Source organism: Emydura macquarii, unplaced genomic scaffold (genome assembly GCF_026122565.2).
Source record: "Emydura macquarii macquarii isolate MOO-44397 ecotype Brisbane River unplaced genomic scaffold, CSIRO-AGI_Emac_v2 contig_968, whole genome shotgun sequence".
NCBI lineage: Eukaryota > Metazoa > Chordata > Testudines > Chelidae > Emydura > Emydura macquarii.
The window spans coordinates 2789081-2807391 of NW_027131105.1; the positions used below are offsets into that span (position 1 = coordinate 2789081).

General features: G+C 39.7%; 1 protein-coding gene across 3 annotated transcripts in view; it reads left to right on the forward strand.

The window, feature by feature from the left end:
- The first annotated feature begins 125 nt into the window (after positions 1–125).
- Positions 126–18311, forward strand: part of HDAC11 (histone deacetylase 11) — a 106637-nt gene continuing 88451 nt past the window's right edge. For 2 of the 3 annotated variants that reach the window (XM_067543802.1, XM_067543799.1), the window contains exon 1: positions 4309–4848. In XM_067543802.1, coding sequence (XP_067399903.1) covers positions 4817–4848 — 32 coding nt within the window. In that variant the 5' untranslated portion in view covers positions 4309–4816. Of the gene's footprint in view, positions 472–4308; positions 4849–18311 lie in introns of those variants that run through there. The other variant, XM_067543800.1, reaches the window with a different exon arrangement.

The window sequence follows — 18311 nt, forward strand, 5'->3', positions numbered from 1 at the left end:
AATTTTTCAGAGAAAGGCATTCTAGAAGGGAAGAATCATGAGAGGTAAGAGTGTGACATCATCCCAGTTTTACAAGTGGGAGAAATTGAAATTGAAGCAGAGAGGAGTTTAAATCACTTACCTGAGGTCACAGTGAGTCAGCAGAAGGAACCCAGAAGTCCTGATTCCTACCTTGTTCTGACTGTCCAAAGCATTAAATAGTATAGGATTATTTTCCCACGTTTCTATAATTTAACAAACAAGCTATATGCAGTGACAGTTAAGGTTGTGTCAGGACACACTACATCCACCCAAAACTTTACAAGCATGGAAATAAGTTAAAGGGAAAGATGTGCATTCCTCTCAAACTTCATATAGCATACAACACTGACACTAATACCCCAGTGCTCCATGAGGCTTTTGCTTCTGTTGCTAACAGATACACAAAACCCCAGCTTCATCAAAGGTTTACTCTAATGCAAAATCTTAACAGTAAGTGTTAAGGGAAAATAACTTGCCAATTGTATGTGTGTGTGTCTGAATCAGTATACGAGGAACAACAATGTAGCAGATAATGCCTGCCCATTCTGGAAGATGATGTTTGCAAGATCTGTTTCCCATAACATGTTTAAGATAATATTGATGTCAAACTGTTGGCTCAGAAAGATTGCTTACATACTTGAAGTTCACTGTGAAACCCAAGCTGTGCTTGTGCTAGTGAGAATATTCCCTTTCAAAAGTAGGATGTGTGCAGAATACATTTTTTCCAGAAGTGCTGAATGGTATCCTTTTAGCCTAAATTATGTCCATAGCTGTAGCGAAGGTAGCTGCAATTCCTACTGAAGGCTGGCAAAGGTTTAATCTCCTCATTGGCCACATTCATCTCTGGTGTAACTCAGTGGAATTACACCGGGGAGAATTTGTCACAAAATGTCTGTCAGTGCCAGGGAAAGAGGGGACTTGCCAGTCAGGAGAAGAGGATTCAGCGAGAGCGAAGCTTGTTGACACTAGAACAGAGTGGAGTTCATCATGCAGCAGGCTGTTTCCAAAGATTGTGGGTGTTCTGTGTGAAGCTAGTTGATAATGATATTCATTGCATAGTCTGGCAACATTTGCTGAAATCCTTTCACCTCCAATAAAGCCCCAGCGTCCAGATTTGAAATATGATTGCTAAATATTTGTCTTCTATTTGAAGCCCATGACATTCAGTGGATAAATTGTTTTCCAACAGAAAGCTTGTTTTACTTCATTCCAGAAGAGAGCTCCAGGAAGAATTCCACTTCTGGAATTCCACCTCCTGGAGCTTCAGAGCATTCATGACAGGGCATGGCTACCTCTTTTGACTAGTACTAAGGGGGGATGAGAAATGGCACCACCTCTTCCCCACCAACATTGGGGACTCACACCTTAGCAGGCACAGAGAGGGAGTCATCCCTGAGCTTGGGCTGCAGTTATACCCACTGTTGTGCAGGACTATAAAAGGGATATCATTGTGACCTCCTTCACCTCTTTGCACATGAGAATCATTGGTTACAGTGTGGCCAAGGATAGGAACTGGAGCCCAGATTCACAGAAATACTTAGGATTCTAATTTCTATTGATTCCCATGGAAGTTAGGAGCCTGACTTAAATCTAGTCTTGTTTTTCCCTGTCCCAGTAAAAATCCACAAACATAGGGGTGGAGGGAAGCTATTCTGGTATCTTCAAGTATACTATGTTTTCTGTGTAATTTAATTAGGTATATGGGGGGACATGAAAGAATGAGACTGTTTTCAGTATTGGATTTATGCAAAGTATAGAGACATTCATATCCTACAAATACGTTTAAAATAATGTTAAATCAAGTGTTTTATTCCAAATTGCAAGTTAAAATGAGAGGTGTAGTTCCAGACTGGACCATTTGGGGGAGCTGTTCATTGTGACTCTCACCTAGTAGTCTAGCTCAGTTGCTAATAAGTCAATAAACAATACTTGTAGGGTGCCAACAGATTTTAAAGTACTATGTAAGTGCAAAGTATTATTATTGAAAACTTAGTTCATCCATTGTTTACAGAATATCCCCATTAGGCATGTGAATTATTCTTCTACCTTCTTGCATCCATAACCTCCAGTCACTTCAGAGCCATGCAGATAGGATAATTTTTCATTGCCCTCCATGTTTCCACCTTCCCCGGCTGCTGATACATTTAAATTTCAGATTTAGAATGTTATGTTTAGTATTTCAGGCACTTGCAGTCTGTCTTATTTAAGGTCATTAATACAGACCCCAGCCAGATGGCTGTGTTCCTTTGATTATTTATTATCGCTCCTTTCCTCCTCTTCTGTTTGCATTCTCTCAGTATCCTACATTTGTTCACTTCACCCGTCTCTAGAGGAAAGTTCTATTAAGGGACATTCATATTTTAAATCTAAAGTTGCAGACTCACCTTTTTGACAACCTGTTTGTAGTCTTTAAATAAAACTAAAATATTTTAAAGGGAATGTGTTGCTTTATGCACTCTTCTCTTTTTCTTTTTTAACTTTTAATTATCAACACATGTTTCAGTGCAGGAGTTAAAACTAATGCCCCAGTCCTACAGTTAGCTTTATGTAGGTAGACCCGTGCACCTGCACTTACTGAAGTCAAGAGAACTTCAGTTGCCCACCACAGTTCTCGCTGCAACATTGGGGCCTAACTTATCATAAGATAATTCTAATAAATGTTAACAGCTGGGATACATTATATTGTTTACATCTCTATTATATAACATTGGGTTGACAGAAAGTGTGGTTTGAAAACTGCTCTGTGGACCACTGGTGATCAGTGAAGCACCTTTATGTGTTCCACAGACCTGCATCCCAATGGTGAGGAGAGCACCATCATTTAAGAAGTCCATACTGGAAGCTGTAACCCAATATTTCTAGATGCTTTGTTGACTAATTTTAAAAAATCCACCTCTTTGTACCCCATACAGCTGCTCATGTCTTTCTTCAGATGGTGTTACTTTGGTGTAAATTAAAGCTTGATTACATTTGGGGAGGACAACAAAATTGTAAGGGTAGCAAACACACAGGATGAGAGAACCACACTGCAAAACGAACTGGAGAAATTAGAGCAGTGGAAAAAGCAAGCAGCCAGGACATATTTGATACCATAAATCTCAGTACACAGGAGCAGAGATGAATAGCATAGGTACAAAATGGGGAAGAGGGTGTTGCATTATTAAGTCAATGCATCCATTGCATAAAAGTTACACTATTTCTCTTTTGTCTCCATAATTCTGTTTCAACGTCACTTTCATGTAACAAAGCTACCAATCAGGTTACAGCAGGGAAGGTGTAGGTTCAGGATTAGGAAGAGAGCTAGTCAGGAAATGGTCTGTCTTTAAAGAAATTGTCTGCATTACAAAAAAGTTTGTGAATCAGTGACATAAAACAGGTTAAAAAAGAATATCAATGGCACAGATTCACTGTAAATTGTAAACTTTTCAAGGCGGGTACAGTAGTGTTCTGTTTGTTTGGTAAAGGTATCTTTCTCATAGCTGCCATCACAATAAAATCTGCATGCCTCAGAAACATTTTAATTAATTTGTTCTCACAGAAGTTATGGAAGCATTATTATCCCCATTTTGCAGATGAGGAACTGAACACAGAATGAAATTTGATGACTTGTCTCTGGTCTCACAGGAGGTCTGAGACTGATCTTGGAAATGAACACAGAGCCCCTCAATCCTGGCCCAGTGCATTAGCCACAAGATCATCCTTCCTCTAGAACATTTTGGGTTCTGGATACAGTAATAATAGACTGTTGTACAAAATAAAAAGTAATAATTAGAGTGCACTAAAATATCAGAAGTGAAAAAACGCCATAAAATCACAAAACCTCTAATCTCATACCCATAAAATCTGAAAGGAACACAGACATGATATTAAAACCATATTTAAACTGCTCCTTATCTCTAATTTCATATGCCCAAAGTCTGAAAGGGGCACAAATATGATAAAAATTATATTTAAACTGTCCCTTATCTCTTGTAGAAATAACACTGGAGATTACTAAAATAGAATGTATTTTTAAAAGTTGATTTGCTTGTCACCTCTATTATGCTGGGTGTTTGCTTTTTGCATTCAACTTAGACAATGAAAAGAGAGATGTTCATTTCACTAGGATTTCTAGGCAGTTTCATTTTCTGTTTTTCACACAGTAGCACGATGCTTTGGTGTTTGTTTTCAGTTTGGGGGATATTTTCCTTTTGCAAACAACTGTTTTAACTGATATTTTAAAATGTCATAAACATTTCTATTTATACTAGATTTCACAAAACACTTTTTAAAAAATACAAAACCTAAATTTTTGGCCAGAGGATGAAATTTCCACAAAGGAAAAAGGCCCAGGTCCTCAAAGGTATTTAGGTATCTCATTCCAATGGGACATAGGCACTCAATTACCTTTTGAGAAGCTGCCTTAAGTGATTTAGAATCTTAAATCCCATGTTCAAATTTGAATTGACTTATTGACTTAAGCAAGACTTAGGTTTCTAAATCACGTAGGGCCAGATTTTTAAATGTATTAAATGCAGATAGGTGTCTAGTGGGATTTTCAAAAGTGCCTAGACTCCTAACCCTCATTGATGTCCCTAAATAAAGTGGAGACTGCTCCTTTTAAGTAACTCAGAAATTCCTATGCATTATAGTGGATATTATTTTTGGAAATTTTCTGTGTGAACAATGGTTGGTTATGATAATACATCTTTACAGACTGTAATATTTCAGAATATATGCTGAAGCCTTGATGGAAAAGACATATACTGAAGACTTAATGGAAAAGACACACCTTTTTCGAAGAGCCATGTGACTTATGCAAAGTACAACTGGGCTAAACGGAGGAAGGTATGAAATTGTTAAAATGTTGACATTATAACCACTAAAATCTGCTGTTAACTTTATGCAGACATCTGTGCCAATAAAACTCAATCTCTCAATATGTTCGTGGAAAATGAATACAAAAGACATGCAAGCATAGCTGAGGGATGCTCATTTAAATACTGAGTGAATATTCATAGATAATTTTGTGTTATTCTCTCAGCTCTGCTTTGGTATGAAATTTCAACAACAAAAGCACACTTGCTTAGATAATGTTGATTAGCATATTTTAAAATTATCTATATTAATAACACAATTTTTAAAAACCCCACCAAATCATCACACTCTAAACTATTACTCTGAAGTAAAATGTATTTTAAACATTAGCCATATTATAGGTTCTGCTGATCTTCTAAAACATTCCAGGTTCACCCTATTAGCATCTACAGTGTCAACAGAATGCAGAGAATAAACTGCTGACTTTTATAGGGCTTGATGGTAGGCAAGGGACACCTAGCAACTTTTTGATGAAAGAAAAAAGGGAACAATACGAATGTAACTTTTGCCGCATATGGAAGAAATAAAATGGAGGTAGATACAAGTTCTAATCAATTTTCATGTTTGCCATTTTGTTAAGTGGAACCTGTGAACAGAAGCTGGATTTTGTTAGGGACTGAGATAGGAGAATGGGGGCATAGCTAAATGCATCAGAGAGTTTTTAATATATTATACAAGAGTTTGTAGTGAATGGAGAATAGGTGTAGGTAGTTCACATTTGGGCAATGATACAGTTTCATTTCTCCTAGCAGTAGCCTCACCATGTCTGGTGATTTATATCATCAATGAGCATTCTAGTATATGTTTGAATTTACAGGATTTTTTTCAAATAAAGTGCTAACTTTTGAAAGGTTCTGACCTATCACTCTCACAGAAGTCAACTCTCAAGATAATAACATGGAGCAGATCTCACCAATATTAGTTGTAAGTGAACATTAGCATGTTAGCATTAGCATCTTAAAGTAGAGATGATTAATATTACCATCTGAAGTAGAGATGATCCTTGAGAGAAAATGCCAGCTTGGAAAACATCTGGATTTTGAAGCTTGCCCCTGTAATTATTTAGATTGTAAACCCTTGGGGCAGAGACTGTCTTTTTGTTCTGTGCTGGTACAGGTAGGTCCCGGTCTATGACTAGGGCTTCTAGCTGCTATGGTAATAATAATAATAAACTTTATAATGGGTAAACTTCAGGATATTTGAAACTGAGATCTGAATTTTGCAGCTTGGGCCCATCTTTAGACATAAGCCAATTTTCCTTGTGATAAATTTGACCTAAAGTATATTTTCCCTTAAAGAATTGCATAGTCATCTTATATATCAAAATGTTAGATATTTCCTTGAGAAATTCCACAGTGGCCAGAATGATCTAAATGACTTTGACAAGATGTCATTCCTTGCCAGTACTGATAATAGTTACAGTAAACAATATGAATGAAATGCATTTACAAATTTATTTCACATTGTTCAGCTTATACTTTCAAGCTTGATTGGCTCTAAATTCTGTACACAGGCTTGTCAAAATTAAATACCTTAAAGGGCTTTTGAGGCTCCAGAGGTCACCCAGCTCACCTAACCAGGAGCTTTCAATAACAGCTTCAGAGGAAATCTGCTTAAGAGTCTTTACATAGTTTAATGATTCCATAAATAGCACATGGAGCAGTAAGTAGAGAGAGATCCAGAGATAATTTCATCTTTTTTGTGTTAAGGTATTTTCAGCATCTTTAAGTCTAGGCTATAAGTTTCAAACTTAATTGCCTAATATTACATAAAACCAATGGCCCAGTTTTCCCAGTTCCCACAGAAGTCAATGAGAACTCCAGGTGCTTAGCCCCACTGAGAAGTCAGACCACCCACAGAGTTGGTCTTTCCAGGTAAGGACTGAGAAATAGTCATTCTGCATTTCCACTGCTAATGCTGTCACTGTCATACAGGTAGAAGACCAATGAGGCCATGTGTACACTCCAACGTTGGTTGATGCAAGTTACATTAGCTGATACTGCTGCAGTTAATATATCACTCGTGCACGTGCATACTTGGCTGCTTGCGTCAGCACTTCCAGGGTTCACCAGGAGTGCTTGTGTTGATGCAAAGTGTGGTGCACCATGGGTAGATATTCCAGTGTGCTCACACACCCACAGGGCAAAGTTCAGTGTCCACTGTCTCCAACAGACACCTGGAGCCCACACAACTCTGTACTGTTCTCATGAACGTTGTAAATATAGGATGTATGATTCTCCAGTATAATCAGAGCCACAGGAAGAACCACAACAGTGGACATGACGATTTCTTCGAGGACAAATTGCTGAGGGACATAGAAAAAAACAATTCATGGTTATATTTGGTGTTTAAAGAGCAGCGCCAAATGGTGGATCACCATGTCTGGGCCAGAGAAACGAGCACTGACTGGTGGGATTGCATCGTAATGTAGGTTTGGGACAAGGAACAGCGGCTGCAGAACTTTTGGATATGAAAGGCCACATTCCTGGATGTGTGTGTCAAGCTAATCCCCGCCCTTCAGGGCATGGACAGCAGAATGACAGCTGCATTGATAGTTGAGAAGTGAGTGGCAATCACCTTCTGGAAGCTTGCTGGATTGTTATCAGTCAGTGAGAAATTATTTTGGAATTGGAAAATCCACAGTGGGGGCCATTATCACGTAAGTGCATAGAGCCATTAATTGTGTCTTGCTATGCAGGACTGTGACTCTCAGCAATGTGCAGGACATAATGGGTGGATTTGCAGCCATGAGGTTCCTGAAGTACGGTGGGGCCATAGACGGTGTGGGCACGCATATCTCTATTTTGGCACCAGCTCACTTTGCCACTAGAGCCGCTTTTCTGTGATTATGCAAGTGTTGGTGGATCACCAGGAATGCTTCACCAATATCAGCTTGGGCTGGTCAGGTATGGTGCGTGATGCTCTCATCTTTAAGAACACAGAGCTGTTCAGAAAGCTGAGAAGCAGGGACATGTTTTCCTGACCAGCAGATTGCCATTAGCAATGTTGAAATGCCAACAGAGATCCTGGGAGACCCAGTCTACCCTGTGCTCTCCGGGCTCATGAAGCTGGATGCTGGCCACCTGGACAGCTCTAAGGAAAGATTCAGCTCCAGGATCAACAGGGGCAGAATGACAGTTGAATGTGCTTTTGGTAGATTGAAGGGAAGGGAGCCAACATGGCAGATAGCATTGAGAGGGACAGAGAGGACACAAGAAAATGGAAAAAGACCCAAGGATCCCATCAGAAAAAGGAGATGCCCCAGGATGTTCACAGTCTGATGCAGCACTGGCTTCCTCTTTCTCCTCCATGTCAGGGTAAGGCATTCTGCAGCTGTGGATGGCCCCCCCCCCCCCCAAGGCCACAATGGCAGCACATAGAGATAAAACAGAGAGATGCGTCATTGTAGATACAGTAACAATGGAAAGTGAAAGAGATGATTCAAAACTCCTTTCCTTCATTCCCATGAAATTATTTAATAAGGCATGCTTATTGACCGGTCAGCTATGGAGATACTCTGCGCAGCACCGCTGTCCAGCCCCAGCCATGGAGCGTATCGTCCATGAATGGCCAGGGGAAGGAGGGGGGGCATAACATTTTCTGTGGCATGAAACAATTCGGGCCCTGTTTCCATGGGTACAGGTACAGGGCAATGGCACTGAAAATTGGCACTGTTTTCCACAGGCAGTTGTGATTTCAGCTGATGTCTTGCTCCTGAGGGTAACAAAAATTTGGAGAACACAGCTGCTGCTGGTGTCCCTGAGCCACCCTGGCCTATATGCTACTAGCCTGTTTACTGCAGTAGTACCAGCCGAACTCATCATGGAGTGGCATAGGAAAGTGTCCTACCATGGAGGAAGAAATAAGGTGGACATCCCTAGAAACCTTCCAAGATCTCTGAGAAGGATACATGGGACTTCCTTATGAGTATCAACAGACTGCTCTGCGTGGCTTCCCTGCCTGATCCTTAAAGGTGTATGAAAAGCAGATAACAACTCTGCCTTTGTTTGTTGTGCCTCTACCTCTTCTCATACAAGTAAAACAATGAAATGTCCATACATGTGTCTTTGGTAACTTGGGATGGGCTGCATGCCATCTTTACATTTAAATATTGTAAGAGAAAATCCATGCACACACTTACTCAAGGTCCTTTCCCCTGAACTGGGCTCATCCATGTTTGACTAGCAGGAGTGGCTAGACTGTGAGAGTCTTGAATGTTTCCTGTCTCACGGCATACCTGGACCCTGTGCTGCATGGTACACCCCCTCACTGTTCACAGCAGGGTGCTGTGTCTCGGGCTACACCAAAGTATCCATGATGGCTGCAGGGTGTTGATGGTCCGCCAAGTAGGGCATGAAACTCATCATAAAAGTGGCAGCTCTGCAGCTCAGCATCAGATCCACTGTTGGCCTCCCTGGTCTAGTGGTATGTTTGCTGCAGTTCCTTCACTTTCACCAGTACTGCTGCTGATCCCTGTCATATCCTTTTGCCTGCATCCCCTGTGCAATCCTTTCATAGATGTCCATTTTTCTATGACTGCTCTGCAGCTGTGCCTGCATAATATCTTCTCCTCACAGACCCAGGAGATCCAATACCTCCTGTCTATTCCAGGCAGGAGCGCAACTAGAGAATGTAGCCAGCATGGTCGGCACACAACAAAGGAGACCTGCTAGAGATGCTCTCCAAGCTGGGCAGTCAGGGAAAGGCATTTAAAAAATACGTGGTGTATTTTAAGAAGGTTGGGGTGTCCATGACCCCGGGCAGTGGAGTTCACAGATATGACCAAAGTGGTCAGTTTTGGGCATTGTGAGACAGCTGCAGTAGGACTGTTCGTGTCAACATAGGTCACAGAGTGTCTAGAATTGTGCTGCGTCAACCTTGGCTCAACACCGTTCAGGGAAGTGGTTTTACTGCATCGTTGTAACAGGGTGCTTATCTCAGTCGGAGACAACTTAAGTTGCCCTACATTTGTAGTGTAGACCAGGCCTAAGTCACCAGGCTGTCAGTTTTCAGCATGGCAGGAGGTTAACATTGGGTTGTCTTAAGGATCTGTATTATGGTTGGTACTGAATGTATTCGTTTATTATCTGGAAGAGGGAGGGTGTAGGGGAGGGATAGAACAATGAGGTTGGCAACATTTGCAGATGTCAGAATTATTTAGGGTATGTCAGTATGCGAAGAGACTGTGAGAACTAGAGAAACAAAACTAGGCAAATTGGCATCATGATGCTTTATGAAATTCAGCGTTTGACAAATGCAAAATAGTGCATACTAGAAGGAAACATCTGAACTTTTTACACACAATGCTATGTTTTAAATCACATGTAATTAGGGAAAAGAGCTTCATTGTAATCAGCTCAATGAAAACGTCTACTCAATGCCTAGCAGAAATCAACATGCAAGCTGGTATCATATATAAAGAACGGGATAGAAAACATTGAGAATATAATAATGCCATTTTAGAAAAATCAGTGGTGTGCCCTCATCTTGAATACTGTGTTTAGTTCTAGTTATCCCATCTCACATGAGGGAGAACAGAAACGTAACATGGCTTAGAGATGGGCAATAGAAATAATTAGAGACATAGGAAGACTTCTCTATGAGAAGAGATGGAAAAGATAGTGACTGTCTAATTTAGAGACAAGGCTAATATGAGGGGACATGGTAAAGTTGGACAATATATTTAAAACTTATAAAAGAAAATACTTTTTTACACAATTCTCTTCAAGAAGATATAATTGGGACCAAGAGTTTAGCAGGATTCAAAATGGGATTAGATAGTTATATGAATGAGAATAATCTCAGTTACTTTAGATAGGATAATAAAACGGATCTAAAGCATCATATTGCAGTGCATGAAACAACCTTTAATTGCTGGGGATTAAAAAGAATCTTCTCCTTGGGCAAGTTGTTCCATAATTGTCCAGTACAGGGTTTCTTGCACTTTCCTTTGAAATGACTTATATGGTCTAATTGCAACCTATCAAATAGACCATATCAGATAGATTGTATTGAAAAGCTAGTACTTTTGTATATATATTCTGTGGCTGTAATGAGGAAGGGGGTCATGACTTTTGGACCCAAGTCTGCTTTGTTTGTTTTTTCCTATCAACCTCCTGAACAAAACTTTACCAACCAATAGTGTATTTCTTTGAATGCTTTGCATAAACAATATTTTTGTTATTGCCTCAGTCCTTTGTAATGTCACAACAGCAGGAAAGCATCCTGGCCTTGTAATCTTCTTGACACTTTTTCCCCATCTGGATTCTGTTTAAATCAGTGGTGAAATGTTGCTTACCCCTAGCCTTTCATTATCCATGCTTGATGCCACTGGTTAATATTCTCCTAGATGCATTTCTGTTGAGTTATCAGTATAATGTTATGCTCTCCACAAGATGTCATCATCAGTCAGCATTTATTCTTTTATTGTTGTCACCCAGGACCCATCACCATTAATCTTTTAATTTTAGTTTCATTCCTGCCTTTCCTAACTAGCTGGTATCTTGATGACACTATTTTTTATGTTTCTGTAAACATTTCCCCTCAGGGTCTTACAGACACATATTTATTTCTTCTTCCTTCCCATGAATTTCTTTCTTTCTGTGTCTTGTTTGGTTTTTTTGTTTAATTGCATTAGAAGCTCTCAGTATCTCAGTTTACCTATTTATAAAACAATTATAATAAATTAGAGAGCTGAAGACATAGTGTTCATTTCCAGAAAAGGTTTGCATTGCAGTTTGGTGTATGGAACTGAGGTTAAATCAGTACCAGAGTTTGGATTCCATGGCAGAATGGAGAGAATTCTGTGAGGCTAGGTGTTGTTAACTCCATCTCAGGCTGAAATTGCAACATTTTGGCGTTACCTGAACTAGAAAATTGGTCCCTTGTAGTTTTGAATCCAACCAAGAACCAAAACCATAGTAGTGGGTTTGGTTCTGTGGCTTTGAATCTGAAACCATCTCTCTGATACCTGTCTCTTCCCCCTAAACAACTTTTTTCAAAGGGATTTGAATTTAAATTTCTAATTTTGGGGCCTCTCTAATAACAATGGGCCACATTTTGTTGTTGCCTTTCTCACGCAAACATTAGCAATGATTTTTGACTTTGGTGGCACTAACCTCATGAATTGGCCCAATATTAGCATAGTTTACAAGCACGGTGTTCTACCTAATGTTTGGAAGCTCAGTTCTTCAGATAAAGGAGCCCTAAAAGGGCAAAGTTGCCTTATATAAGTGGGTATCTGACATAATTCATTGAGAAAGAAAAAATTTCAAAACTACTGTATGGCATGTAGAATCTCTTTGTGAATTACTTTCTCCATGTCCTAGGTGCATTAACGTTGTAAATTAATTTACAAGAATGCCAATCTTAGCTCTGTATCCATAAAATGAAATCTCACATAGAATCCCAATAGAAAGTCTCTTGTATGTAGCCTGATTTTGTGGAAACTTTTAGGTTGATAAAAAATTTATTTTTCAGTTATTAGTTTGTATTTGACCAATATAATCTCATAATTCACTGCTCTAACAACTCCCAGCCTTTGATTGTTAACTATTATTTGAATAAAGATTTGTTATTTATTTGAATGTTTGAGCCTCTGGGCCCAAAGTAATTAATATAACAGGCTAAAGTAAGAAAAAATGGAGTGAATTATTCAGTAATATTTGGCTTAATTACAATCAAATGACCCTTTCACATTGAAAAAGTACTTGGTGGAGCACAAATGAGATTTTTCTTTATAAATAATTGAATATTCATCAGTGTTTTAACTTTAAAATTCTACCATTTAAAAAACAAAGACTAAAATATCCGTATTGTAGTATGCATACCTTGAAATTTGCTTTATTTGACCAGTTTCTGAACATATTTTTTTTTTATTTTTCAATTTCTTGTTTCCAGGACGGATGCTACACACATGTAACTTTATATGCTGTGAACAGTCCCATTGAATAGAGTTGGTTTTGTTAAAAAGATGTCTTGTTTATCTCCATATAGATTTTTGTTTCCCCTTTAGCATGTGTGAACCCACTCTTTCACTGGGCTAAGTGCAACTTCAGAGGTTAGCTAGGATGCAGAGCTCAGTGCATGTTCAAAGTCTGTATTTTTAAACTGGTAAAATTTGCATAATAATTTGAATACCAAGCCATATCTCAGTCTCCCATTCCACAATTCTAGATGTGTTTGTAGTAAAGGATACATTTTAAATAAAACAACTGAGTCATGGATTTCCCTACAACTTAAAAACTGTCTTTAAAATAGCAAAACACTTTATTAGAGAGACAAGGTGGGTAAATCTTTTATGGGATGGGACCAACTTCTACTGGGGAAAAGACAAGCTTTTGAGCATCACAGAGCTCTTTCACCAACAGAATTGGGTACAATAAAATATATTACCTCACCCACCTTGTCTCTCTCATATCATAGGACCAACACAGCTACATCAACACTGCAAAACACACTCTATTATTGTTTCCAATAATTTTCCAAATTCTTTTAAAAGAATTATATAATTAAAATTAGAGGCATTGATCCTGCAAAGATTTATGCACATGCTTAACTTTACACATTGTGAGTAGCCCAGTGAACTGCTGCATTCAGAATTATATCTTTACTAGAAGCAGAGCCAGGATTGTGAAATGGGGCACAGTTGGGAGACAGAGATACAGCTTGGTATTCAAAGGAACATGCAGATACTATCTGTTTGCAATACAAGCTTCAATCCTGCACTGAGGTCTGCCTGGGCAGACACCTGCACATAGCTCATGCAGAATCAGGGTTGCACAAGCTAATGGAGAAAACAACGCTGTAAGAGCCAAGCAAGGCATCCAAAAGCAAGTCAAGTTGGGCCAAGATGGTATCTGAAACAAACTTACAACTTAATTTTTTTAATGTTTCCCTTTTTACATTTAAAAAAGAATAACTTTCATTTTTGTAGAATATTTTTCTTAACAAAAACAAAAAACAAGCAGAAATAAGCTCAGGCCTCCATTATGCATCAGAAACAACTCAGAAGGGTCATAAGCCCAATTAAAAAAAAAATCCTTTGCAGGATTTGTCTCCTTTAAGCATGTGTTTAAAGAGGGTTATATAAGGACTATGCCAAGGCAACCAGTGAACACAGAGCCAGAATAGCCATCCTAAGGCCACCCCATGCAAGAGCCCCTCACAGAGGTGGGATTCTAGAGGCAGCCCAAGGTAAGGAGGGACATGGTTGGGGCATTCCTGTGCTTTGGATATCTCCAGCCCACAGGAGTCAGTGCAGCTGAGACAAGAGCTAGGGATGTCCTTAGGGCTTTATTAACATGCACTGGAACTACCTTATCTTTTCTCTCAGCGACAGATTTACAAAGGTATTTAAGTAGCTAAAGATGCAGATAAACATCTAGTGGGATTTTCAAAAGCACCTGGGTTAGATGCCTAACTTCCATAGTCTTCAATGGGAATTAAGTGCCTAATTGGCACTTTTGTAAATCCTACTAGACACCTATGTGCATCTTTAAGTACGTAAATACCTTTGTTAATCTGGCCCTCAGACTTCACTCTCACAGGGGGGAGTATGGGCCTAAAGGGCCTAGTCCTGTAAACCTTACTCAGGTAAAACTCCAAAAAGGTCCTAAGAGTTTAATTCCCATCTGTAATATCTACTTTACCATAAAGAGGCTGATTTGTTGTTAGAACTGTGTAAAGTCTGTATGTCTAATACAAAATCCAGCTTCAGACCACTCACAGTTCAGCAGGCAGATCTGCATTGCAAACCTCTGAAATTTAACTTTATGTGTATAAGGAGCAACCTATGGATCTATTAAACTGGATGCTCAAAAATGGGAGGCATCTCAAAAATCTCATATTTGTGCTGGAAGAACCACCCCTCCATCCAACACCGGCTCAGCGTTAGAATCCCCAGATAAGGGAAAGAATTAGCACCAAACAAATCCAAGACATATTGCACCATCCAGAAAAGATGTAGATCTGGGAAAATATTAAAAATAACTTAAGGCTGAACCAGTTAGAATAACTTGTTCTTTTCAGCTGCCGCAGTTTTGTAATCATTAGGGAGTTTGCTTGTAGTTACTTGTGATTTACATTTGTCAGCTTCATCAGAAATCCAAATACAAAATGCAGCGTAGGGATTTGCTATGTTTTCAGGAGGATGCTGGGCTTATAACAAATTAATGGATTGTTTATGATGAGATAAAAATCATCTGTGACATATAATCTTGCTCCAGGTTATATTTATTTATTTGTTTATTTATTTAGATTTATTCAAATACATTTATTTATTTATTCAAAACTGCTATTTATTTTTTATTTAGACAACAATTCAAAAAATAATGTAATTAATTAAAGAGCAGTTTCCATCCAACAGCCTAACTCCCTTAGAAAACATAAAATACCAAATTCCCCTTCCCACCAAACAAAACCGATCCACCCTAAAACCCATCTTCCACAGTAGCCCCTGCAAACAGATGCACCTTGCAATATATTTTGTTCTTGTCAGTTGTCATAGGTGACTAAGGTTTTGAATAAGCACAGGCCTGACACAAAAGCACATCTCTGTTACATTTCAAGTCAGTGCTCTAAAGCATGAAAAGCACTAGAGCTTTTCAAAGAAAATATGGCTAGAATTTTGTAACATGGGTAAAATAACATATTTTTCACTAGTGTCATTCTTGGAAGCAGCTGACCTGTTTTGACTGGCATTAAATATATAGAGATATAGATATAGAAAATTCTTCAGCCTGAGGCAGACATCTGCCATAGAAAATTGAATCACAAATGGTTAGTTTGACAAAGTTATAGGCAACTGAAAACAGGGTCTTATGATGGGACATGTCTGGCAACTTTAATAACAGGTTGTGCTATCAGCCCTGCCTAACTATATGTAAGACAGTGAGAGCATTATCTGTTTTTGTCTAAGCATTTACTATGAGTTTGTTCAGGCATTTTCTCAGAAAATCACTTCAGTGTTTTTATAGATATGGAAGGTGAATTGTAAAGCAAAAAACTCCCAAGTTGCTATTTCTCACACACTGCCTCCAACCTACAATGTACAAAAACAGCCTCAAATATTTACAAATTTAAAAAACTGGTGTTTTCCTTGTTTTTACATCTGAAAATGTAGGCTCAGTGCTCTCTACTATCTCTCTTGGAAGGCAGAAGAGCTGCAGCTCAGGTTACACAATTGTGTGGTGTCATCCAAGCCTTGTGGAACTCATGTTTTGTTTGTTTGGGATTTTTTAAGAAAATCATGGCAGTGTCAAGCATAGGTGTAGGTATAGGCAGGAGGAGAGCATGGATAGAAGCAGGAGTTGTTTAGGGCTGTGTCTCCCAGAGTAATTATGTGATTGGCCAGTATGAGGTGGGAGGTCTTGGGATCTGATTTGGCTCCCTGCATCAGTCATCTCTGAAGATAAAGGGCCCCTTCTGAGACCAAGAGGGCTCTTGCCCTCCACACAGTTGCACCTCCCCATACCCATCTTACTCTTACTGTGCATAGTTCCTTGGGTGGATCTCCAGGTATGCTGTGGGCTTAGCCAGACTGCTTTTTAGGGGGTAAGAAGGGAATTTACTCTGAACAAGACAGGCCCATGTTAGGTTGTGTTTCATACCTTCCACGCAGGAGCCTGGAGGTCTGGTTGGTTATTTAGGATTGCTAAAAGGAACAAAAAAATGTACTTCCCAAAGTCTTTGTCAATTTGTGGCTGGCATCCAGTGCAGAAAAAATAAATGGGTGACCAACCCCTGAGGTGAACCTGAGCCGGGGACTCAGGAGGGAATGACACCAAGTCTGATCGGTTTGGAACAAGTCTTGTGGTTTTGTGCAGACCGAGTAAATCACAGGGGCACCGGCACTCTCCCCCACCCAGGGGAGGGTTTATTTAACATAGTTGCAGCCTGCCTTGTATGTCTGAGTCAGTTTGGTAGGTCTTACATGCACATCAGTCCACTGAGGGTAGGCTCGACAGCAACAGGGCTTGATCCATCTCCATTGTCACAGAGTGTGCAAGCTGCATTAGTGGAAGCAGCTGCCCCACAAGAATTAGGCTGGGGGGAGAGTAGGCAGTATCTGCATAGACAGCTTGCTGTTGAGCCGCTGCAGAAGCCCAGTGGTGGAAACTGCTTGGAAAATGCTCTGGATCAGCATATGTCCGGGGATACCACATTGGTATGGGCCTGGCCTGCTACAGTTCACCTAGCAAGGCTGGGGTTGTAGATACCTGGTGTCACTGCACCCTTCCCCTAGGTGGACTTCCTAGCAGCAGGACCCTGCAGCTTGGGTTTATGTGGCACTAGTTAGCATGACCAAAGGCTGAATTGATTCTACAATATCCAAGAACCACTGTGACAGTCGCACTGGAGGAGAATAAAGCGTATATTTCAGTCTGATCCTGCTGTCCTTGGTTCCAATGAAGTTAATCCTTTATAAGATAAGAACAAATTAATGGTTAACTCTGAGACAGCAATAGATACTGTCATCACTGCCCTGTGATCAGAGAGAAGAAGCCAGATGGGAAAGAAAAACGGAAGCCTATGCCACACAGTGGGTCAACAGGCCGTGAGCTGAACTGTATTACCAACTGGGATTTTTCAGCTTTCCTGCAGGTGACAGAATTAAGCCAGACATCCCCTGCTGATACCTTAAAACACCACAGGCCACTAATCAAGATGATGTAAGCAGCAATTAAACCAGTGTTAATACAAGAATTGGTGTAATCACAGTAACTAAATGTATGGGTGCTAATGGCTGGTCATTGACATACTTCAGATGATGAGCAGCCTATTAACCTCAGAAATGTGGAACCTGTATTACTTTTGTGTTCTGTGATCAGCGCATGTCCTTGTTAAAATAACTTCCTGTGGAATAAAAATGAAGATGAAATGAGCAGTTCTTTCCTTTGAGCAATAAGAAAGATTATGCTGGGACATTTGGAAAATGTCTGGGTTTGTTTGTTTGTTTTTTATTTATATGCCATGTTCAGATTGATGGTGGTGCGGAGAGGGGGAATTTCTCTGCCTCTAAATAATTTCCATTCCCCTTCCTGGACACTGCAAAAGCCTCATAAAATATTTCCAAAGAGCAAATATTTTGACTTTGGATTGCATCAGAGTGCACCAAATCTAAGACTTCAGGAGACTCTCATCACTGTAGTATTTGAATGCCTTACAAACATTAACAAATTTATCCTCACAATGCCCCTATGAGGTTTCATTTTACAGATAAGGAACAGAGGCACATAAATCATATACCAGATCCTGGAGTGTGGTATGAACAGTTTGCTCCACAGTGTGGGTTGATTGTGGAACTAAAGCCGATGTGGCTGCCCATAGGAGAATTACACCAGTGTAGAGGGATGTAATAGCTACCGAATCAGTGCCTGTCCCTGTTACCATGGCTTCTGTAGGCCTCTCTGGTCCCTGGCTTCCCTAACAGC